Source organism: Carassius auratus, chromosome 5 (genome assembly GCF_003368295.1).
Source record: "Carassius auratus strain Wakin chromosome 5, ASM336829v1, whole genome shotgun sequence".
Taxonomy (NCBI): Eukaryota; Metazoa; Chordata; class Actinopteri; order Cypriniformes; family Cyprinidae; genus Carassius; species Carassius auratus.
Genome location: NC_039247.1, coordinates 2,484,409 through 2,509,992, shown reverse-complemented (window position 1 = coordinate 2,509,992; position 25,584 = coordinate 2,484,409). Strand labels below are relative to the sequence as shown.

At 33.3% G+C, this 25,584-nt stretch overlaps 2 protein-coding genes across 6 annotated transcripts in view; both read left to right on the top strand.

Annotated features, from left to right (window-relative positions):
• Nucleotides 1–2,412, top strand: part of LOC113070737 (myotubularin-related protein 4-like) — a 45,050-nt gene extending 42,638 nt beyond the window's left edge. For all 5 annotated transcript variants that reach the window (XM_026244185.1, XM_026244176.1, XM_026244193.1 and 2 more), the window contains one exon: nt 1,072–2,412. In XM_026244185.1, the coding sequence (XP_026099970.1) occupies nt 1,072–1,249 (178 nt within the window). In that variant the 3' untranslated portion in view covers nt 1,250–2,412. The remainder of the gene's footprint in view (nt 1–1,071) is intronic.
• A 4,378-nt stretch (nt 2,413–6,790) lies between these two features.
• LOC113070731 (carbonic anhydrase 4) lies at nt 6,791–24,039 on the top strand. Its single transcript, XM_026244149.1, has 8 exons — nt 6,791–7,087; nt 17,307–17,351; nt 17,436–17,600; nt 18,193–18,338; nt 20,180–20,272; nt 20,387–20,453; nt 21,527–21,690; nt 23,231–24,039. The coding sequence occupies exons 1-8, from the start codon at nt 6,943–6,945 to the stop codon at nt 23,408–23,410; spliced, it is 1,005 nt and encodes a 334-aa protein (XP_026099934.1). The 5' UTR covers nt 6,791–6,942; the 3' UTR covers nt 23,411–24,039.
• Nucleotides 24,040–25,584: the final 1,545 nt, after the last annotated feature.

Sequence of the window (25,584 nt, the reverse complement as noted above, 5' to 3'; positions counted from 1 at the left end):
TATTGATTTAAGCCTTTACTTGTACTTCTAAGGCATTAATATTTTCAATTGGCTTTTATTTTTACAATGTCAGCTTGCATTTTAGTTTAGGTTTTAATAATTGTTTTGCTTTTGTGACTACTTTTTAAAAATATTTATATTTGGCTTCATTTGAATATCAGGAAAGGAAACATTTCAAATTTTTGAACTTTTACGTTATTTTTTGCTATTTTAGAATTATAAAATTTGCTTTAATTTTTATTTAGGTTTTTAATTTTTTAAAACATGATTTAAAAAATATTTACATTTTTATTTCAGGAAAGGAAACATTTCTAATGTTGTAACACTTGCAGTTTTGCTTTTTTATTTTTTACTATTTTTGAATTATTAATGCTACAAATTAGCTTTTATTTGAATTTCATTTTGATTTGGGCTTTACAATTTTAAAATCTAATTAAAAATATTTAAATGTATATTTCAGGAAAGGAAACATTTCTAATTTTGTAACTTTTATGTTTTTCCTGTTTTAATTTTTTTTTACTATTTTAGAGTTATTAATACTACAAATTAGTTTTTATTTTTATTTAAGTTTTAAAATTTTAAAACCATTTACATTTTTATTGCATTTTTTTCCTAATTTAGAATTCTAAATACTACAAATGATCATTAATTTAATTAAATAACATTTTTATTTAGGTTTAAGAAAATTTAAACCTATTTTTAAAAAAATATTTACATTTTTATTGCAGGAAAGGAAACATTTCTAATTTTGTAACTTTTGTGTTTTTCCTTTTTTTTTTTTTTTTTCTAATTTAGAATTATTAATACTACAAATAATGATTAATTTAATTTAATACCATTTTTATTTAGGTTTAAAAAAAATAAATCTATTTTCAAAAAATATTTAAATATGTATTTCCGTAAAGGAAACATTTGTAATTTTGTAACTTAAGTTTTTCCTTTTTTTTTTAGCTTTATTTCAATTATGGAAAACGATTAGCCGTATAGTTTCAGTTAACACTCTTTATCGTGCATGTGATGCTTCAGTTCATTTGTTAATCCGTCTGAAGATGTGATGTTGATTTCTCGTAGGAACTGTGGGAACGTGTTCTGTAAGGACTGCTGTCACCTGAAGCTGCCGATCCCAGACCAGCAGCTGTACGACCCGGTTCTGGTGTGTAACTCCTGCCACGATCTGCTGCTTGAGTCCCGCACACGAGAACTGCGCTCGCAGCAGCTGGAGAAACCCATCGCCACCGCCTCCAGCTGAGACGGCCAATCACAGCGCGCCTCACACGCCGCCGTCCAATCAGAGCCGCTCTCTCCTCTGGAGTCCGGATCCACTCGAGGAACGACGGGGTCGATGCAGTTTGCGATGAAAGGGTGTTTTTATCTCTTCAGATGATTCTCTACTCGAGGCCAGGACTGAATCCTTAGGTTCAAAAGGCCCACACAGAGGCGTTTCTTCATCTCAGATGTCTATCGAGAGGCTCACTATTTAAAACCACGCTGCTACAGTATTTAAAAACGAACTCTATTTTCTATCTCTATTATTTTTGTGCACTACGGAGAGGGTTCGAGACCAAAACGGAGCTGTTTTCTCGCCTGATATGAAGCTTGAATGTACATTTGTTTGGTTTATTCTTGTTTTCGGGGGATTGGCGCGTGCAGTTGCTGAATTAAAGCGGCCGGTTTGCATTGATTTGATCACAGTGTTTTTGTTTTTCCTCCGCTTTTTACAGTTTTGGTTTCCGCTCTCGTTTGATAAATTCTAATTGCCAAAATCAAACTCGAATTGCAACATATCAGTAACACATAAACAAAATCACTCCTAAATTCATGTGTCATCCGGCTGGTTGTGTGTTAGTCGCACGAGAAAAACCCATTTCTGCTCCGTTGTTGTGTAAGTTCTGGTCAAACTAGCCATGTTGCATTGCTCCGTCTATTTTAGCGAACTAAACCAGTTATGATGATTAATATTTCAGACTGAAACCCGTGAATCATTGGATTGAAATGACTCTAAACAGCAGTACATGTTCAGAAACAAGTGCTAGGATTCCTACAGATTGTGTTTTGTGAATGGTGAACCTCTCAACAGTGCCATGTGCTTTATTTTCTTATGGATTCACTGATTTGTAACTTGTTTAATTGTACAACGGCTAGAGGCTTAACGACGAGAAGACGATTAGTGGAGAATCGATCAGGTTTAAAACACTGATTTTTCTTCTCCGTGGTGCTGACGAAGGACACTTTCTTTTTTTTTTCTTTTTTTTTTTGAGTTAATGCATTAAAAAGGAACCCAGAAATGTGATGTATAGTTATTTGGTCTGTAATAGTGGCTCAAATGTGTCACTTAGTGAATAATTGTTGTAAAGAAATGCACTGTATGAGTTCAATCCCATGGGTTAAATAAAAATATTCATCTTTATCAGCTATCTGTGTTGAGATTTACTCAAATTTGCTTTTTACATTATGAATTTGTTCAAAATCATATCGAGCTCGAAAACTTAACATCAGCATTTTTATTTAGATTTTTTTCCTAGAATATGTAAAACAATTTAAAGTAATCTTTGAATGCATTGTCTAATTTTACAACTATATATATTCCAGCTAGTCTAATTTTTATTTAGCTTTATGTACTAAAACAAAAAACTATAGCCATGAAAAGAAAAATTAAAACTATAAACTGTAAAAAAAAAAAAAAATTCAAATATTAATAAAAACATTTTAAAATGGATGTACTTAAATACTTACAACTGAAATAAAAATAAAAAATTGATTTTAAAAATTAAATTAAAAATAAATTCATTCAAAATATTAATACAAATGTATTATGTATTATTATAGTTTAACTTGATGTACTAAAATAACTAAAACTAAAATTGAGAATCTTATAGACATTCTTTAAAAAGAATAAAAAAAAGTGAAAAGGCACAATTTTAAAATAAAAACTAATTCAAAATATTAAAAACATTTTAAAGTGTATGTACTAAACTACCTACAACTGAAATAAAAAATAAAATTAGAATTTTAAAAATAAATGAAAATAAAAAATGTAAGTGGAAGGCACAATTAAAAAATAGACTCATTCAAAATATTAATAAAAGACTTAATAAAAAACTTAAAAACAAGTTGATATAAAATCTTAAAGACATTTATTTAAAAATAATGAAAAATAGAAAAATCTTAAAGTGGAAAAGCACAATTTAAAAAAAACTAATTCCAAATATTAATAAAAGCATTTTAAAGTGTATGTACTAAACTACCTACAACTGAAATAAAAATAAAACATTGACTTAAATTAAATTAAAAATAAATGAATTCAAAATATTAATAAAAATGTTTTAATTTAACTTGATTTACTAAAATAACTAAAACTATTTTTTTAAATCTTATAGACATTTATTTATAAATTAATAAAAATAGAAAAATCTTAAAGTGAAAAAGCACAATTTAAAAATAAAAACGAATTCAAAATACTGTTTGTTAACATTGTACTAAAATAAAAAACCTATAAACTACTTAAAAATAACAATGAAAAATCACTAATAACTAATAATGACTCAAATGCAGTTAAAGAATTCAGAATATTAATGCTTTTATTTTTTTGTGAGTGGAATGATACAATAGTACAGATTACATGATGTGAATTTCATTATACATTCATCCAACTAAATGAACAAACCGAAATCTATAAAATAAAGGCAGACTTCAAAACAAGATCTTCTGATTAATTGTATGAACAATGCGCTAATCCTTTAATGTGCATCTTTCAGTAAAACATTACTCTATTAATGCATTAAAGATAAAAAAGCATTAATGTTCATTAAAACAATCAATCTGATCTGTTAAGCATCAAGCCATGTTTCTTTGTAATATTTTTTGTAATAGTTAATACTTCTTATTAACTACACAAAATGTAATAAATATAATGCATTGGCCTACTAGTTAATCCTACTATTATTAGTTCTGCTGTATTAGTGTTATTATACAGAAGGCTTTGATGATAATATGCTACCGACCATTAGATGTCACCAAACCCACATTAATGACTGCTCAGCTGTAGTCAATATTCATAACTGCATTATATATCTGTTGTGAATAAAGCAGGTGTTTACTCAAGCAACTTTATTTCCCATATACACTAATTCGACAATGTTTTGGTGGGTTATAGAGCCTTAAATTGGAGATAATAAATGAATAAAACAAGCATTATATAAACAAATCATGATATATTATTACTGAATTCAAATGCACCAAATGTAATAATAATATTTTTTTGTCACATAGAAATGCACTCAACAAGCATTGATATATGAGCTTGAATGCAGAAAACATACTATTAACCCGTTATATCCCGAATTATTCCCAAACAAATTTTTACATTAATGCTTAGAGTATTACAACATCATTTATTGTAACATTTAGTGCAATATTTTGTCATTGCAACATGTTATTGTCATTTTCACTAGCAACTGCATGAAACTGGATTTATATTGTATATACCTAAATTCACTGTTATCCCACTATTTTGATCATCATCATCATGTTTACTCATTCTGTGACCACACTCAACAAAACGTAATATGTGTGAATGCATATATTAATACTAGACACCCTAAAGATCATGTGTACCAAAAATCTTTGTCATATATTTATGTTAAGACACTTTACTAGCCTTTAGTTTCTGAGATTTGATGCAGCCATCATCTTGGAAATAAGCTGCTCTGGTCATGTGATCATTCGCACTTATCACGTGAAACTGCACATTTAATTGAGACGCTTTTTTTTTAATGTTTGCAGGAAGTGCATTAAAACATCAGTCAGTAAGGTTTTTAGAGCTTTATAAAAGAAAACATTGTGAATGTTGGGATTAAACGGGTTAAATAAATACGGCTCTTCTATGTCCTCCGCGCCGCAAGGGTGCGCTGTTTCTACGTGTATTTAGCTTTGATTTGAAAGAAAACAGTTCGAAATAAGGTGCATTAAAAGTCAATAAATCCTTAATATGAATATTTTAAATAAAAAAGTGTCTTCACGAACTATTCAATAAAATTCCAGTGCATTTAATCCATTAAATTAAAATACTGTAAATTGATAAACTGTTCGGCATGATGACGTTTAATGTCTCCGCCAGCGTCTCTAGTCCCATTTAGAAACTTGTTAGCAACCGTCTTTTTTAAAAAATTTAACACTCAAGTCATTAGTGAGAGTGGAGCCCGGAAGTGCTAAAAATGCTAACTCGCTACTGGGTTTTGCCTACAAAGTGACATCATAGTTCCACCCCTCTATTGCGCACCTTAGAACCTTCGTCAGCCAATCAGATTCAAGCATTCAACGGTCCACATAGACAGTATACATAATAATAAACTATGTAATTTGTACAAAAAGTGTCTTAAATAGCTGAAAATCATGATTTCTAGTTGTCCAAATTAGCCAATGCATTTTGTCCAACATGTATCAAGGAGTAATCAAAAGATTTTATTATGCTTGTCTTTTGGTAATATTTTAGCCCTGACGAGTCATTTACCAAATTTTACAAAATTATAAAAATTAAAAAATAAAATAACAATTTTAAATAACTTTTTTCTTATAAAATTGTGTCCGTAAATCTTGCATCAACTCTGTTACTGTACCATACTTTGCGTCACATCTATTTAAGATGCAGGAAATGATGTCACTGCCTCACTGTTAAGATGTGAAGCACTGAAAAGTCTATGTGCTCTTTCTAAGAAAGTATTTTAAACTAAGAAGTTCTTACACCAAGAGTTTTTCCCTTCATCACACTTGTTATTTATAAGTCTCTTAATCATGATTTCCGTGGTGCCATGTGCTCTTAGCATTTATGCTAGCAAGTGGAGTTTTTGGCTAAAAAATAAAGAAAATGGTAAATTCTGTTACCGTCGAACTCTGTTACCACAATAGAGTAATGAGGTCAACTCTGTTTATAAAAAATTCTAATAAACATTGATTTATTTTTTCACCTTTGTAATATTTCAACATTTCTTTTTTTAACTGGATGTTGTATACATTTTAAGATGAAAAATATTCGCTACAAGTGGATGGTTCTGTGAAGACATAGGTATTTTATTAAATTTTTTAAAGGTATGCATAGGTGAAATATGATCTCAGTTTCAAGTGGTGGAATGTAAGGACTGTTTGTCTAAAGAAACAAGAAGGATTTTTCCTGTTATGATTTAATTTTATTTCTATACATTGGCTAATTTGTCAGTAACAGAGTTGACAAACAATCTAAGTAGACAGCTGTTTTTTGTTTCATTAAAATTAAAAAAGGAAGTAAGTTGTGTTTGCCAACACTGAATTATTACAATTAAATATTTAAAAAAATATATATTTTTTTTTAGTTTTGCAATGCCTAACGTATCTCCAATTATAGAATCATTATGCATGTGAGTAGGCTAATTCAGGAAAATATAAAAGGATGGGAAGTGCTTTTCATCTGGAAAATCTGAAGTTTACAACACACAGCACAGCAAGATTACGGCTTATTAATTGTGTGATAAAATGGGAGGCAGTGAAAGTAAAACAATAACAATAATTCAACACTTCCTATACTTCCTGACAGAATTGTCCTCATTTAATACCGATAATCTCCCTGACACGCCAGAACAAAAACAGACCTACTGTACGAATCATTATTCAGGATTTCACCAGGAATAAAGCTTGAATACATTTGATATATTTTTGCAATAAGTTTATGTAAACTATAAGTTGATTTGGAAATTTTTTTTATTTTGTAGTATGCATTAAGGTTAATCTAACTCACATATCATACACATATAGGTGAGGAGGTTTTGTCATTGTGGTGGATAGTATTAGTATTTAGGAATAATGAGCATATTTAATAATACACAAGGTGCATAGCACGTGTGTGATGGGATGCTCTCGTTATTGAGGAATGTGATGGGAGGGGCCAGCAGACTCCATCATGTCCATTGATAGATGTATCACTATATAAGAGACGAGCCCCCTCTCAGAGGGTCAGATTTGGTGGGGTGTCATTGCTGGAGTCACAGGACCTTCACGATGCGGTGTCTGCTTTCAGCTGTTCTTCTGCCTCTGCTTCTGCGTCCGTGCACCGGTGCAGGTGAGTCCCGCACATTCGGGATGCTGATGCAACGGTGCTTAATGCATCATATATGCGTTCAGATTCTATCTCATTCACGTCTATGCAAATCCACGGGGTAACATCAATTGATTCGAATCGATCAGTGTCGCACTGGTCAGATTAAACTTAATGAATGACCTCAGATCTGAACAGAATGACTCTTGTGGGTGTAAAACTTCCGAGGCTATTACTAGAAATTTGCATATAGTTGCAAAAAGTCTTATTAATGCATAAAACACTCTTATATAATGACATTTAATTTCTATAAAAATCAGAAAGTCTCAAGCTTTTTAAAAAATGCATGATGCTTTTTTTTAGTTTTCTTGTCTGCGTTTATTTTTTACAGCTTTTACTATATTCACAGCTCACAGACAATTGTTTTCAGAACACTGAATAAAACCGATCCATTCATTAAAACCCAAGGCACGTTTTTGTTTTTATGAATATTATGTAGCTTGTCTTACCTAGGCAGACTGTCAGAGTTATTAATCTATATGCGTTTAGAAAATCCTTCAGTGTCATCTGACGCACGAAACTCGAACCAACTCAAAAAAGTCCGTCGGGGAGAGAGAGAGAGAGAGAGAGAGAGAGAGAGAGAGAGAGAGAGAGAGAGAGAGAGAGAGAGAGAGAGAGAGAGAGAGAGAGAGACCTGTTTTCTGAAGGAAGGAGCATCTTTCTTTCTGCTCAAGGACACTGGTTCCGTTCCTGTTCTTATGTAGGACGAGCTCCTAAAATCCAGCGGTCGATGATGCTCTGGAGCTGCACCTGCTTGCACGAGGACTTTATAGAAATGTTCTGTGCGCGAGCTGTTCAAGTTCGTCACGTGCAACCGAGTTTGTCCTCTGGCGCCCTTTGTACACTAAACCAGACGTCAAAGATCTTTAAGAACGCTATGTTTTTGTGATATAGCATGCTAATTAACACTAAAGGGGAAAATAATCGCAGTATTTGGTTTTGAGAAGCCAAGTTCTCGAGCAGAGCAATGTGTTTCCTCCAAAAAAGATGCACGTGATTTCTATTTGTGGTTATTGAAACGTTTGAAAACCTAGTTCAAAGTTTCAAAAATAGTGCATTTTTGGGAACGAAGAAATAAAATGATAAATAATTACAATATTTATGCTTGTTTTTTTTAGACGCTAATTGGCCGAGTAGCGCATTTGAAAAGCGTGCAAAAATAATTAAGATTGACAGATTCATTTTGAAGATTGACAGATTAATTCCAGTGGTGCCAAAACCTATTTACACAGCGAAGTCATACTAAAAAACGTTACGAAATATCAAAGCAAGTGTCAGTTATTGTAAACAATCGACATTAATGATAGCTTAAATACATTACAACGCTTTGATGTTGGATCTGACACATTTTTTTTTTCTTTTTTTTTGTAAATCTGCTTTGAAATGACGTGTTTTGTTGAAAAGTGCTATACAAATGAAAATGACTCTACAAAAGGAAGTTTGTTCGCTTTGAAATGCTTAAACAATAGCTGGAGTGTGGAAAATGAGGATAGTCGGTGCTCAGTGACTGTGTTTGATGATAACGACTAGTCAAAAGATAGTGTTGCATTTGATTGATATCATTTCTATGTAATGCAATGACATTCTGTCTAGGACAGCTGTATGTCAATAAAATACAAGAGCCAGTTTAGACACATGAACAGGTGTTTGGTTCTGTATAGAGCTAAACAATCACTTTAATCTTCATTATTATTCATTAAGAAGTTAAAGAAAGCTCTAGCTTAGACGGCTCCTTCGTAATGCAGCTTCTTTACCCAAATGTCTGATTGCAAACTGTCTTCAAGAAATGTTATCTCGTGTGAAATGCATGATTGACACAATATATGCTTTTTGCAATACTGAGGTTTTCAGTGCAAAATAAAATAAGCAAAATGCACAATGCATTTCTAATTTCTCTCAAATGCATATGTGATCTTGATTGGAAATGTTTTCTCTCTCAGTGCATTTTAGGATTGTTTTAACCCCAAGGGATACCATGCTACCTACCTTATGTAATGAGTTGTCTTATGAGGCGACATAAGATGCTGAAAATGTTGCCTAGGTGCACTGCAAAATAAACAATATATTTTCAAGCTTACAGTTCATAAACACTAAGACATGTAAAGTCGAACTACTTAAAAACCCATGTTATTAGACCAATAGAATTTCCTCCAAATGTTGTCCCAACACAGTTATTTGAAGAGAGAATTGAAATGTAGCAATATTGCTGAAATGTTAAGGGTTGTGAGTTCCCAGCATGCATTGCAGCATGAACTGCAGACAGCTATGGTTATTAATGTTAAATGTAGTATGTACCAAAGTGCCAGAAGGTAAATTCAGTCTTAGTGTCTCAATGAGGAAACTGTATGTATATATATATATAAGTAGTACGCACACTGATCGAGCGACTCGCAGCAGTTTCACGCCAGGATTTGTGTTCAGGTTTACGTGCATGAAACTGTATTTTATTTGCTTCGTCTTTTGTGTTGTTTTTTCGTTTAGTGTTGAGTCTTTGGCTCTTTGAGATATTTCTGTGACCTATTGTGACCCTCACTTTGTTTCTCACACCGCTCTAAAGATCAAAGGCGGTTTGTTAACTCATATCAGTGAACAGACAGGTATTGTTCTCCGCTGACGTACGCTCCGGACTCGACGTGGTTAATGATATACATTCATAAAACCTGCTCAATTAAAACCAAATGACTTCATAGTGATCAACAGACACAATCTCTGATGCACGCTTACAGTGTGCATTGAGGAATGTGTTTACTATGTTCACAAGTAGGCTAACTAATCAATTGCTAACCACTTTTTTTTAGCAGTGTTGGTTCTGGAAGTATTTTTTTTTTTCTCGATTATGTAATTTGTGTGGCGTGCACGCAGTGACTTTCCTGATTGGTTGAATCGTTTGTAGAGAATCATGGGTAATGTAGTTTCTCATCAAAAATTCAGCCGTCATTTTTTTTTTTTTTTTTTATTATTATTATTTTTAAAAGATGAATTGAAATAATGTAAGATAACAACCTAAGATCTCAAATGAGTTATCTCCCTTTTTACTTACTTTTTACTTTTATTGTAACATTTCATTTATTTAATATCTTTTAAGACCGTCTTTTTCGGGTTGGTTGAGGACAGACAAAAAAAAAAACATAATGTAAAAAGTATTGTCTCTTTACAAACATTATTTGTTATTGAAAAAAAATATAATTTATTTATTTAACATAACCTTTATTTTATATCTTCTAAGGCAGAGAATAGAATAATAAGCTAATAATAATAAAAAAGTATAATAAAAAATTACAAAATATTTATTTAGATTTAAGCTTTTATTTCATATATTCTAAATTTTTATCATTTTTTATTTTAAATTTTATATATTCTAAGGCACTCAGGTTTCAGCTTGGCAGAAAACATTTGTTCTAAAGATAAAAGGAATAGAATTTAAAATAATATTTTTTATGACTGAATCTTTTATTTAGTATCTTCTTAGTTCCCAGTGTGTTGGGAGGGATCTGTACAAATAATACAGTGTTCTTAAGAATATAATTTTTATTTTTATTTTAAATCTACTTCCCTGTGTAGAAAATGAATGGAGTTTTATATCTGGAATCGTGTTGCACTTATGATGCTTCTGTGAGGGAAATGACATCATGTGGATTCTGGGTAGAAGCAGCACACAGTGGGAAATGATAAACCGGTTCTTGCCCGCTGACCACCTCACGTTCCTGGCTTTGTGCTCCACACGACTCTTGGAGAGAAACCGAGGCTTTCTTCTGGCTCTGGAGACAGCAGGTCTGCATCAGGTGGAGCGAGGATGCTTTGGCTTTCGAGCCGTTCTTTGTGATGCTGATTATCATGTGCCCACAGAAGACCTGCCCTCGCTGGCACTTCCTCTGCAAAACCCTCACTTCCACCGGCTGGCCTTGCATGTGTGGGACTGAACTTAAAAATAACAAAACCAGGCGACCTGACCCTTTCACTTCAATGGCGTGCATGTTTTTCATAAATATTGGATTTCAGAGATTGCGTCGAAATATTTTGTGAGGTGGAGACCATTGTGAAATATTAATAAAATAAGAGTGGTCTGTGTGAGATAGCGGAGACCGATAGAGCGCCGGACCCTCGCCTCGTGTCTGTCCAGCTAACAAACAATAGAAACGCAATTCCTGTGTATTAGAGGTATTTGAATGGCAGGGAATAACAGCTTATGATGGAGACGTGGGAACAATGCTTCGTTTGCGAGGGAGCAAAACAAAACAAGTGAACAGTCGGGGAAGAGTTTAATAAACATCACATGATAAATCTGAATGACGCTGAAGTCACTAAAAACAAGTTGTGTGCCAGAGCCGTGAACTATTAAGCTTGATGAGGTCAATCTAAGTGTAAACGATGAAAAACTAATATAATTCAGTGAAGAAACATGATCAATTTAAAGGGAGGTATTTTGATGTACATACATATATATATATATATACCCATACCAAGAAGTAATAGTACTTCCAGTTAAATTTAACTTAAGTACACTTCAAGTATATTTTTAAGTATAGTATATGTAGCAAGTATACTTCTAGTAGTATACTTTTAAGTGTACTTGTGTTTTTTTTTATTCTATACAGAAGATGTGTACTAGCGCCCTCTACTGTATAACAATGAAAACATAGGAGCACAAGTATAGCTAGTATACTTTTAAGTGTACTGTTTCAATACTCCTTGGGACTAAATTGTCCCACTTTCTAGTATATAAAAGTATACTTTTAGGTATTCTTTAAGTAGCAGACTTTGAGAACACAACTTGTTTACCGCTATGTTTGTAGTTTGTACTGTAATTATACTTAAAGTAAACTTATAGATATATTGATAGTTTACTAATGAAATACTTTGTACACTTTGAAGTATAGTCTCAGTAAACTACTAGTTTTGTAGTTTTATACTGCAAGTATACTCATAAGTTTTCTTTAAGTAAACTTTACATTATACTTTAAGTATACTACTATGTCCCCTATTAAAGGCAGGGTAGGTAAGAAATTTATAAACAACTTTCTTCCAAATTTGTTTAAACTTTCTATTTATATCAATGCATAATTAAAATGTAAGTACTCTGATAAAAAGAGTATAAAAATCGAGTGACTCTAGACCGTTTAATCTGTATTAAACACAGCTCATTATTTCCTTTCGGCACGAAACATAGGATTGGCTTAGGCGACTGTCACTCTCTCGCAACCATGGCAACCACCCTTTTGCCACACATGACCTGCCCACTTGCGTACGCACGTTTGATTTGAGGAATTCAAGAGGCACGGATCCTAGGAATACCAAAACAATGGCAGAGAAACAGCAAGCAAAATTCACTGTACCGGCCTATGCAGTTAGTGAAGGCAAACCAGGCAAAAAAAGGAAGACAGTAACAGTACAAGAAAAGGCAATGAACAAAAAGTCTTTGGATAAACAAAGAAATAAAACGCGAGTTAATATCGGCGTGCCTTTCCAGCGATGGCTGGAACTGAGGGAACTCAAGTGCTCCTTGCCCTGCCCTGCACTTCGACCACCCCGTCCTCGGCGTCTACTTCCTCGGACCCTAGTTGCACGGCCTCTTGCACGACCTCCTCTGCTTCGCCCTCGACCCCGGACCTGTCCTTGAGCTGACGATGCGGTACTTGTCTCTGGAGTGTAACGTTAGTCCTCATCAGAGTCAACAATGCTTTCATCATGGAAACTCTTACATGCAGAACAACGTATATGTTATGAATCTTACACGAAATTCATCTTCATCACAGTGTAAATGATGGTAATGGAAAAACGTGTATCATGCAACCTGTTTTTAGCTTTGCCTTATAGATAACTAGCTCGTTAGCGAATCAAAAAATATATATTTTAAACTTTACCAATATCAATATGCTAGCTTGATAGTGAGTACTAAAATACATCTTGTTTGTTTATCTTCATAATTATAAAGTTATTTTTATTACATGTGATTCTGACATGATTTCACTACATGCACTGTGCTCCTTCCTCTCCGCTCGTCTCAGGTAAATAATGCGTCTTCCAGCTCAGTGGTCGGAGTCGCGCGTTCATGTGTTTTGGGGGCGTGGCTTTAGAAGGCGTCCAGAAGGGAGGGGGTGGTGTGAATGGAAATAATGAGCTGTCTTTAAAACAGTCGTTAGAGGTCTACAGACACTCGATTTTTATACTTTCTTTTTCAGAGTACTTACATTTTAATTATGTATTGATATATAAATAAAGTTTAAACACATTTGGAAAAAAAGTTTTTTATACATGTTTTACCTACCCTGCATTTAAGGTTTTAATTTGTATATAGTTTGTTAAATGAATATCTGAACATAAAAAAACATCCAAAGAAAGAACAAAGTATCTGCTTGTAAACAAAAACATGCATTTTATTAACATATTAATTTACACTTTAATGTGGATAAGTTTCATTAAAAAAAAAACAAAGAAATAACATTTTGAACAAAAAACACCCCAAAATTGGGCTGTAATTATCACCTCTTCATCGGTCAACATTTTATTCCATAATGTTAAAGTTTTGATGCTGTTTCATGTCAGAGGATAATGTTAGATTACATGTGTTAGTGTCTAGTGTTTCTTTTTCTTCTCTTGTGTTTTTGGAAATTCTATACAGAGCATGTTTACTAGCGCCCTCTACTGTATAACAATGAAAACACGGATTTTAGGAGCACAAGTATAGCTCAAATATATTTAGAGTTTTTTTTAAGTATAAGTCAAGTATACGTAAATTTCATTTTAAGTATATTTCCGAGAAGTACATAAAATGTAAACTAAAATCATACTTTCGTATTTTTAGTTTAAAAGAAGTATACTAATAGCACACTTGAATTAACTTTTTTTTCATAAAGGTATACACACACACACACACACACACACATTGGGTATTGAAAAGAATCAACCCACCTTTAACATAATCACATTTTGCAGCTTGAATTGAACAGTTCTGTGTGCTTTGGGTCATTGTTCCCATTGACAGCTTTCTGGTCCGTCCATGTTTCATTATGACGAGTGCTTCAGTCCCAGAACAGGACATCACCGGCTCCATGCTTTAATATAGGGACGCTGTTCTCTGGATGCTGAGCTCTGGATTGGAGTTCCACCAGAAATATCATTTGGTGTTTAGGCCAATAATTCAGTTATAGTCTCATCTGCCTCAGAATCTTCAAGGTGTGTTTCGGCAAAGCTCAGTTATGATCGCACGGGGCCTTTCTCGAGGAGTGAGTTTTTTCCATACAAGCCAGATTGGTGGATGATTTATGATATTGTTATTACATGCACACAATGAACACTCTTTGTCATAAACTCCTGCAGCTGCTTCAGAGTCGCTGTAGGTCTCTCGATCGTCTCTCTTTCATCAGTTTGGAGCGTGGTCCTGATCCAGGGATGGTCCGTGTTGAACCAAATACCTTCCACTTCTGAATAATAGACTTCACTGTGCTCCTAGGTGTTGATAAAGCCTTTGAAATGTTGTTGTCTCTATCTTTATCCCAGAGATCTTCTGACAGTGTCTTGTCACTCATAGATGATGGTTTGCTTCAGTTGCACTACCAAGGACTGAAAAACTTCAATGAAAGCGTGTTTAATGCTGAGCTGATGGAAATGAGCACAGATGATCACAGGCTTTGTGTGTCCTTGAGAAGGTGATTAGATACACCTGGTTTTTAGGAGGGGGTGATCATTTTCTATTACATGTTGGTGCTATATCTTTCACATCGATGTTATAAGAGTAAATACAGCTGGACAAAACAAAAACTGTCAGCTTAAATCTGTTTTTCTGTTATTAGGTTAAAAAGTATTAGCATGGTTCAATTATGACTAGCTCTGGAACAAGCAATATTCAGTTATGAGGTTGGAACAAACTGTATTTATTAATGATATGCGTTTAAAACCCATTCAGTTTATTAGTATTATTACTGAATTATGACTTGAAAAATGTGCATCAGATTTTTTAGTTTATGTTAAGCAAATGCATGGAAATTTCATGTGCAATTAAAATACATTAATCGTAATGTTTTATTTTTATAATTTTTTTTATTATTTATTATTAATTTATTATTTCTGATTTTAGTTAATTTTCTGAGACACAAATTTTCAGAAGAAAAAATGTATAATATATATATAAAGATCTGAGTAAATGTATAAAGAGATGGTAAAAACAAGACATTTTAATAATTTCGTTTTAGGCAGAATTTGTTGTTTTTATTCTATAATAAATCGTAATGTTTTATTTTTATTATTTTTTATTATTATTTATTATTAATTTATTATTTCTGATTTTAGTTAATTTTCTGAGACACAAATTCTCAGAAGAAAAAATGTATAATATATATGTAAAAATCTGAGTAAATGTATAAAGAGATGGTAAAAACAAGACATTTTAATAATTTCGTTTTAGGCAGAATTTGTTGTTTTTATTCTATATAAATCGTCAGTTTTTAATGGATGTGAACATGCAAATGGGCTGATATTATAATTAAAAATAGACATTTATTGCACACTTAACAGAGTTAAATCTATTAAATATGATCATTATCTATTTCATTAAATCAGTAATAAGTCACTGAAACACACGAGTCACAATCAGAAGTAAGTGTTTTGTTAGTTTTTAACACAAAGAAACCTAGTCATTCTTTCCTTTAATGAAATGTTTGTCATCAGTGTCAATACAAAGATCATATGAGCTCATTCTGACAAAGAGGGCAAAGAAAGCTCATCAAATTAATTTATGAATGAATAATGTCTTTGCAGAAGAGAAATATCACTTGCATTAGAAATGACCTTCCTCAACTGTGTGACATGTATTTTAACCTAAAGGGTCATTTTAAACCTCTTTTTTTTAGCAACATGTGCAACTGAACTCAAACATTTCTCCTGAATTGATCTCAAAGGTGCTCCACGTTCATTTGTCTTACTGTGTAACAATAATCGACTCATCCTCCGAAGTGATTTTAGAAGAAACATCTAAGACTCAAACGCAAAACAAGCAAGAACCAAGAGCAGCTTCCAAGCTAAAACATATTTGGGTCATCAGTGACATGTCTCTTTAATTTCTGAAATAACAGGATCTCGTTGTGAAGGAAAAGGAGATGCAGGGGTCATGAAAACTATCATGACTGAGTAACTTCTTGAGAAGTTGCCTGAGACACTTCAAAACATCCCGTTACTACTTCTGTTAAGAATCTGAAGATAGTTTTGTCATTATCAACAATTCTCCGAACAATTCAATGTTGTCTGTGCTCATTGTGAGCGGCAGGGAGAGGTTTTCCTGCTGGACGAGGCAATAGAATGAAGTCATTAGAATTAATAACTTGTTTAATATATTATCGGTCAAAAGTTTGAAATGATTCAAATTTGTTATGTATTTGAAAGAAGTCTCTTCTGCTTACCAAGGGCGAATTTATTTGATCAAAAATACAGTAAATGCAAAAAAAATTGTAAAATATTACTGCAATTTAAAAATATGTTTTCTGTGTCAATGTCTGTTAAAGAGTAATTTATTTCTGTGATCAAATCTGGATTTTCATCATCATTACTCCGCTTGTTCTTCAGAAATCATTCTAATTGTCGCTTAAGAAACATTTCTGATTATTATCAATGTCGACGACAGATGTGCTGCTAAAACTGTGATTTAGATAGATTAACATTCAAAAGTTTGCAGTGAGAAAAATAAAAACACATTCATAATTTTATTCAGGGGGGAAAAACACATCACATTTTTTTAAAGTGACAGTAATTAATTTTATAATGTTTTAAATATTTATATTTTCAACTATGATAATAAGAAAAAACACAAAATCAATGTAATAACTGACCACTAATAATAAATGATAGTAATTAAACACCAAATCATCATATTTTCATGATTTCTGAAGATCATGTGACACTGAAGACTGGAGGAATGATGCTGAAAATACAGCGGAGCATCACAGAAATAAATTACACTTTAACAGATATTCACACAGAAAACAGTGTTTTAAATTGGAATAATATTTATCAATTTTACTGTTTTACTGCATTATTAATAAAAAATGACATGTAAAAAATTTGAAATGTTTGAGAAAATTTGTCTGTCTAGAAGATCTAGTATGATTGATTATTGACTAACAAAAGATGCATTAAATTGCACCAAAAAAAAAAAAAAAGCATAAATCATTCCAATACTTTTATATTCATACAGACTGGTGCTACCAGACACAAGTGAGCTGTCCGTCCCACTGTAAAGGTACGTTGAGCATCTTAACATGCCATTCTAGACACGTGGCTAAACTAAATCTAACGTGCTGTAACTTCTCCATGTTGCTCTAAGGACCGGACCAATGGAAACTTGTCAATAAAGACTGTGGGGAGAGCAGACAGTCACCAATCAACATAGTGACAAAGAAAACCGTGCTGGATGAACGCCTGACGCCTTTCAGATTCACCGGCTACCAGACCGTGTTCGACAGCACCATGAAGAACAATGGCCACTCGGGTAAAACTGCAAACTGGACAAGAACCGCAGCTGAAGACAAAAACTAAACTAATCTACTCTGACGTGGAGCGTGGAGCTGGAAATGTCTCTTTTGTCACGCTCTGCTGAGCTCATGAAATGTTTTAGACTGAGCAACTAATATAGTTTGTTCCTTCATCAGATTTGGAGAAATGTAGCATCGCATCAGTGTCTCAGCAAGCGAATGGGTGCCGCCAGAGCGAGAGTCCAGACAGCTGATAAAAACATCACAATAAAACACTTCTTCCAGTCCATCAGTTAACATCTGGAGAAGACAAAACACTAAAAACGAATCCAGCATGAAGACGTTTTAATCTATAATCCATAATAACACTTCCTCCAGTGAAAAAGTGTTCTCAATCAGGAGAGAAATCTGCACAGATCAAGCAGCGTTTAAACACATGTGTCAATATGTGTATTTATCAGCTGTTTGGACTCTCATTCTGACGGCACCCATTCACTGCAGAGCATCCATTGGCGAGACACTGACGCAATGCTGCATTTCTCCAAAACTGATGAAGAAACAAAGTGTTCTGTGTGACGCTGGACTGTAATGTTGTGTTTTCCACCTCAGTTCAGGTCAATATACCCATCACAGCCACAGTGTCTGGAGGAAACCTGGAAGAAACGTACAAAGCCGTGCAGTTTCACCTCCACTGGGGCAACAACGGAGGTCCTGGATCTGAACACACCATCGATGGAGAGCAGTATCCTATGGAGGTAAGACTAATCCAATACTCGTTTCTCACTCATTGTGTGCAGCTGACTTAAAAAATAGTGTCTGTTTTCCTGGAGTTCGTCACTCTTTCCCACAAAATATGATGCATTTTGGTGCATTTTTGTTTTGAAAACTGTTTGTACGGTGAAGAAGTCTTGTATTCTCCACAGACACACGATTCCTGTCTGGATCTGAGCCACAGATTTTCACATGCATGACATTATTTTTGCATAATCCTGATATCAAGGTTAGAATTATTTGTCTGTGACAGAAGATATATCTTTCATTGTTTTATTACATCCAAACAGTGACAGAAAACCCCTGTTTGCACCGAACTCCTCTGACGTCTGAGTATGCTGGAGTTTGAGTAGAAAGGATTTTTCTCGAAACCCTCCTGAACAACATGTTGATGTAGAGGCTTTCTGACCCCGAGACTCAACTAATCTGTGTGTGATTCTTCAGCTGTGATCCTCGGGGAGTCTTTGGCCCCTAAATCTCTCCTCCTCGCCGCGCATTAGGACAATAGAGACACACACCCTCTTCCAAGCAGATTCGTAATATCTTTAGTTGTAACTTCTCAACCTCGTATGACCCGAGAAAAAAGATCGTTTCTTCCATGTCTTTACATTGTTTAGAGCATAAAAAAGGTAAAAAAAAAGTAGATTTTTTTTAAAATCACCAATACATTTTTAGTTTTCAAACTTTATTTTTTTTTTTTTACCAAACATTGTATAAAGATGATTCACAACTATATTATAACAGAAACATTCAATATACCATTTTTCTTTCTGCAAAATGTATGTAATATGACCATAAATTGGTTTTCTCATTATATACAATGTATCAATAAACTAAAATCTAATTTGCATATTAATGTGATTTTGGGGCAACATGAAAAAAGAAGTGTAATAATGGGAGTAATAACTGACGAGCTTTTCATAATGATATATAACATTTAATAGAAAACTGAAATATAATTTCTTTCCCTCATTTGTTATGTCTCCCAAAATGAGTAATAAACATGCTTTCCCTGTTTCGTAACAGAAAGTCATGTTTTCATTCGAAACCCCATAACATTTTTAAAAAATCTAATAAAATAAATCTAATTTTTGTTCTTAAAAAGTTAATTATTGAAGGTGGAAATGGGAATCTTGTCTGTTTTTCTTTGTGATGGATGATCCTGGCTCTCGGAATCATCTTCCCAACCCTTATCCGGAATTCTGAATCCCTGACAATTTTCAAGCGACAGCTGAAAATTCATCTCTTTCGAAACTACTTGGCTTCATCCTTAAAAAATTGTTTTTATTATTTTTGTTCTAGCTTGTGCTTGAACAATGTCTAAACCTTGGTTTACAAGCACTTCCTGTGTCTGTTTGCCTCTTGAAGAAGAATCGCTTTATGCATCCCCCAATTGTAAGTCGTTTTGGAAAAAAACGTGTCTACAAAATGACTAAATGTAAATAGTTAAGGGTATTTGGCCTTTGTGTTCCTCATATTTATAAACCAGTGGAACAGGAAGTCATAGCTGAAGAATGTCATGCTCACCCTAAAAAATGTAAATATGAACGGGAATATACTTTACTCTGAAGAATTTCTAGGGGTGACAATAATTGTAGCCAACATGCATTAGAGAAACACATTACATAATGTGAGTTTCCAGCCACTTTCCATAGTTTTACTTCAACGAAAAAAAAAAATAAAAAAAAAAAATAAAAAAAAAAAAAATAAAAAAAAGTTATTATTTATTTATATATTTCTTAACTTTTATTATTATAAAAAAAATTTTTTGCAAATAAACAAAAGTACAAGAACATGTATTATCATGTGTATTCTCTCTCTCCAGCTGCATATAGTGCACATGAAACAAAGATACGACAGACTTGAAGATGCACTCAAAGATCCTTCTGGAGTCGCCGTGCTGGGATTCTTCTACGAGGTGTGAAACACTTGCGCTTTAAAATCAAGAAATATAAGCTTGTTCGGTTTGCTCAGCGATGATTTTTGAATTAGTATAATGAAAAGTTAAGACAACATTGCTTTTAACTTTCAGGAGTCAACCAGCACAAACAAAAAGTACAATGAGTTCACACACGGCCTGCGCAGCATCCAGAATACAAGTAAGAAAACATCTGTGCATGGTGCTCTGATTCTTTTACTCTATTTTAATCCCATCGTCCATATCCTGGAATATCCTTTTAAAAGTGAAGTGTGTCATGCATTTAATGTTCAACTAGTTTGCATCATGTCGGTTTAATGTTCAGAGTCTCAGCAGTTTGGCTGAAGAGTGAAACACTGACGCTTTCATGACATTGATCTGTTTGTTTGAGCGACACGACATGCCAGATTATTACTCAATCAATGACGTGAGCTTGAGGGACAATACGACTTCTGGAAGCAACTGTTAGGTTTATTTTTCATTATTTTGTTCCACTTGGTGCTGATAGTTGCAAAGAAATTGCACACTTTTAATATGCACACATTAATTTTTCAATTATAAAAACATCTTTGTCATTGCAAAACATTTAGGAAGAAATTAACTAAAAAATAAAAATAAAAAAAATAAATAAATAAAGTCTACGTGGAAACTTAATAGATATTTTTTTAGAGATTTCAAATAAAGCTAGATATAATTATTACAGACTTAGACTAACCATAAAATAAAACTTTAATCATTTATAGAAATATTTAAAAACACGCTATTGTTCAAAAGCACGATTTTTCTGTTTTTGAAAGAAAGAAACAAAGGCAAGATTCAATTTACAACAAAGACAATTACAGTTTTAAGATTTCAAATAAACTTACTTACTTTTTATTCAATCCTGAAAAATAAAATGTGTCATGGTTTGCACAAAAAAAAAAAATAATAATAATTTCAACATTGGTAATATTCAGAAATGTTTCTTGAGCAGTAAATCATCATAATTTCATGATTTCTGAAGATCATGTGACACTGAAGAGTGGAGGAATGATGCTGAAAATACAGCGGAGCATCACAGAAATACATTACACTTATACAGATATTCACATAGAGAACAATACCTTGAAATTGCAAAAATATTTTCATTTTTTTTGCTATATTTTTGATCAAATAAATGCAACGTAGGTGAGCATAAGATTCATTCATCACCAAATGTGTTTCCCTGAACACACATTCATGCACTCACATCATAACTCTTTTTCATTTGCGCAGATGGAAACACGACGCTTCGTAAGATCTCTCTGAATCAGCTCATTCTGCCTGAAGCCAACATGACGAACTATTACCGGTATGACGGCTCGCTGACCACACCGGGCTGCACGGAGGCTGTGGTGTGGACGGTGTTTGAAAACCCCATTCCCCTCGACATACAACAGGTACGACTGAAGCTTAAACACTAAAAACTTCGGAGTTGAACGGGCCATAAACTTTAAACATGATGGAGAAGAGCTGGTTTTATTGGTTTTCCCCAAAACATCTACTTTGCTGTCTCCAGTCATGTATGTTTACGTATATAAACAACCATTTAATGCGCATTTCATGCATGAAAACAGCATTTATTCGAAAGAAACTTCAGAATCTAGAAAGTACGGTAACACTTTAGTACAGGGTCCAATTCACACTAATAACTACTTGCTTATTAGCATGTCTATTATTAATATATTGGCTGTTTATTAGTGCTTATAAAGTACATATAATGCATGACATCCATAATCCTACCCAATACCCTAAACTTAACTACTACCTTATAAACTATTAATAAGCAGCAAATAAGGGGTTAATTGAGGCAAAACTCATAGTTAATGGTTAGTTAATAGTGAGAATTGGACCCTAAAATAAAGTGTGACTCTTTTTTTTATAATATATTATTAAGAAGTCTCTATTAATACTTTTGGTAACACTATAGAATAGGTAACACTTGTTAACTATTAACTACGACTTTTCTCTAAATAAATTCTTAATTTGCTTTTTATTAATAGTTAGTAAGGTAGTTGTTAGATTTAGATATTGGGTAAGATTAGGGATGTAGAATAAGGCATTAATATGTTCTTAATTAGCACTAATACATGGCTAATATTCTAGTAATACGCATGCTAATAAGCAACTAATAATACCATACTTTTATATTTCTCCATCATTTTTTATTTGATTGTCTTATGAAATAGTGTTATTTTAGTCTCATTGAAATATTATTATAGTTTTATTAATATATATTGGTTTTAGGTTTTATTTTTATTTTGGTTAAAGTTTTAGTTATTGTGTTGTGCTTTTGTAAAATATAATGTCATTATAGTGTTTATTACTTTACATTTCGGTTTTAGTTTAGTTATTTTTGTTTGGGTAAATGAAGATGAGAAATGTTGCCTGGGCAGCAAGCTGACATAAAATAGTTTTAATTTTTATAAATAATGTTAACAATACAAAATATATTTGTAGCAAAAGCTACAATGGGTCAAAAATATAGATTTTTTTTTAATGGCAAAAAATCATTAGGATATTAAGTAAAGATCATGTTCCTTGAAGATATTTTGTAAATTTCATGCCGTAAATGTATCAAAACTTCATGTTTTATCAGTAATATGCATTGCTAAGAACTTCATTTGGACAATTTTACAATAAATTTTTTCTCAATATTAAAATGTTTTTGCTCAGATTTCAGATTTAAACCATATCAATGAAAATATAATTTTTTCAGCTATCAGATGTTTCAAAAAATTGAGACTTAAGGCTGGTTTTGTGGTCTAGTGTCACATATATATATATATATATAATACATTATTTTTACTTCAAGAATCGACTGTTGGTTCTATAATGACTTCAGAAGTAAGCACTTAAAGGGCCAGCTCACCCAAAAAAAAAAAAAAAAAACTTCCTATCCTCATTTTTAACCTTATTGATTATTGTGTCTTCAAACAGCTTAAGAGTTTTAATGATCTGAAGTTCAAAGATGGGTCGCCAATGGTGGGAACATTCAGACCCATTCAGCCGCGTAACGGACGTGTGGTTTACCGGTCCAGCGGTGTAGCGGTCATCGCCAGCGTCATCCTGATTCTGGCCTCCATCAGCGCAGCATTAGGCCTGTCCCGTCCGAACTAGAGCGAGACCGACCCGCTTCGGACACACAATCAACACAATGAGTTCTCAGCCAATCAACGGACCAACAAGAAAACCCCACACAGGCCGTTTCTACAGGACACTAGAGTAGTTAGTGCAGATCTCTGACCACAGCAGTCCACTGCATGACCAGTAGATGTGAGTTCCTACAGTAGCTATCAATAGGAGCTGGACTAAAGCCACTCGGACCCTCTGTGAAGGTCTGACTGGGAATAAATGCATGACCTTTATCTGTTACAGACATCTGCCAAACACACACACACATGAGCTATATTTACAAATGCTTTGATATGCTGGAGATGTGCATTACTTACACACACAACCATGATTAGCACTCGACTGGTGAAAGGTCACAGAGGTCAAGGGTGAAAGGTCACAGAGCCGTGAGAACAGATCAGAGAGAAACCCAGCTACAGCAAACACACAAATACACACAAATACACTTACATTAAATATATTGACGCTTTCATAGAGTTTAATAGAAACAAATTCGCTTCAAATGAACCAAAAAAGGAATCGAGTCACTTATTCGAAAACTTTTTTTAATAAATTAATTTTATGTTTATTATAATTGATTTATAATATTATTTATAAATAATTTCATACAATTATGAGTACACACACACACACACACACACACACATATATATATATTAAAAATATATGCATAGTTGCATACATAAAAATTTAATTTAATTACATTTTTATATATGAATACATATTTATAAATAACTTCATACAGCATTTTTGCGTGCACATAAATATATATATATATATATATATATATATATATATATATATATATATATATATATATATATATGTATATATATACACATATACATTGCACAGCATAAATGAGGACAGCCCCTCTGAATAAATATAAAAGATGTATTTGTATTTTCTTTTTGATTACTAATATAATTAATGGAAAGATGGCAAAATTGAAACAGATTAAACTTGTACTTAATAAAAACAATAAAACATATGCCAATATTTCCTGAGAGATAATTAAATAAGCCAACATTGTTTCAAAGAAGGATTGCAGAAATGAGTGCACCCGAGATTTACTTCAGAAAACGGTATAATATTTTTAAAGTGCACTGCTGTGACCCTTCTTGCACCCTTCCTGTAGAAGCTCACATCACATGTGTCCTGTTTCTCTGCCGAACGCTCGCTCTGGTGTTTAAAGGGAAGTGTTTCTCAGCTCGTCTCTACAGAATCTCTCACAGCTGCTCAAGAGTGTCAGTGCATTTCCACTGAAGGATTCTCACCTCTGGAGAATGAATATCTTCAGTGTCATGCTGAAAAAATGCCTAATAATGCAGGGAATGAGGGGAGGGTAGCATCCTCTGTTTCCAGATTTAATATTACATCGCTCAGTAGTGTGTGAATTCATGCAAGCATTGATAAAGCACACTTTCAGCACTCATTCATCCCTATAGAAGAGCTTTACTAACTCTGAACGTCACTGTGTGTACCAAGCACTTCTCACTGTACTCCTCCTCAAGCAACACCAGAACAGTTTGCATCCGAAATGATTGACCTGGTCCAGAGTATGGATTCCCAGAAGTCTCTATTTTGTGAATATAGGTCGTGGAAGAGGTTGCAAGAGACACTTTTGTGTTATTTCTCCTGCTCTTTTTTTAAGCAAACATTCACTCAGCACTAAATGAAAACTTAAAGTGGAGACCTGATTATTTCAGGAGCCTTCATTCACACACTTAAAACCTTTTGCTGGTCGATGAAGATGGTCAAAGTGAAAGCGGTCTGTTCTGTGTGAAAAGTTAAAACTAACTACACTTTGACACTCACACACAGATATTTACACACATCTAGACTTGCTATAGACGTCTGAAGTCATGCATCTCGTGCACAAACTTATCCTGTATATCAAAAAGATTCTGTTCGAGTCTGTTGTGAGGACAAATGACTTGTGTTTTATAAACTTTGAGGGTCTAAATGTGATGCTTCGATGCTCTTGCTGGAGAATATGATGATTAGTATTTGTGACTCTGCAAACAGGGAAATGTGCATCTTCTGTACTCATGATGCACATTAACATCATCTTTATGTATGTTTTTCTACACATGTATGTATGTTGATGTTTGCTATGTGTATTATTGCTCTAAGCATTGATGAATTTTGACCAACAG

Bases quoted from the DNA above. Each gene is read 5' to 3' on its own strand.
- LOC113070731 (XM_026244149.1), top strand. From the start codon at position 6,943: ATGTATCACTATATAAGAGACGAGCCCCCTCTCAGAGGGTCAGATTTG. The intron at 7,088-17,306 runs GTGAGTCCCGCA...ATATTCATACAG, and splicing joins GCGTCCGTGCACCGGTGCAG to ACTGGTGCTACCAGACACAA. The intron at 17,601-18,192 runs GTAAAACTGCAA...TTTCCACCTCAG, and splicing joins GAAGAACAATGGCCACTCGG to TTCAGGTCAATATACCCATC.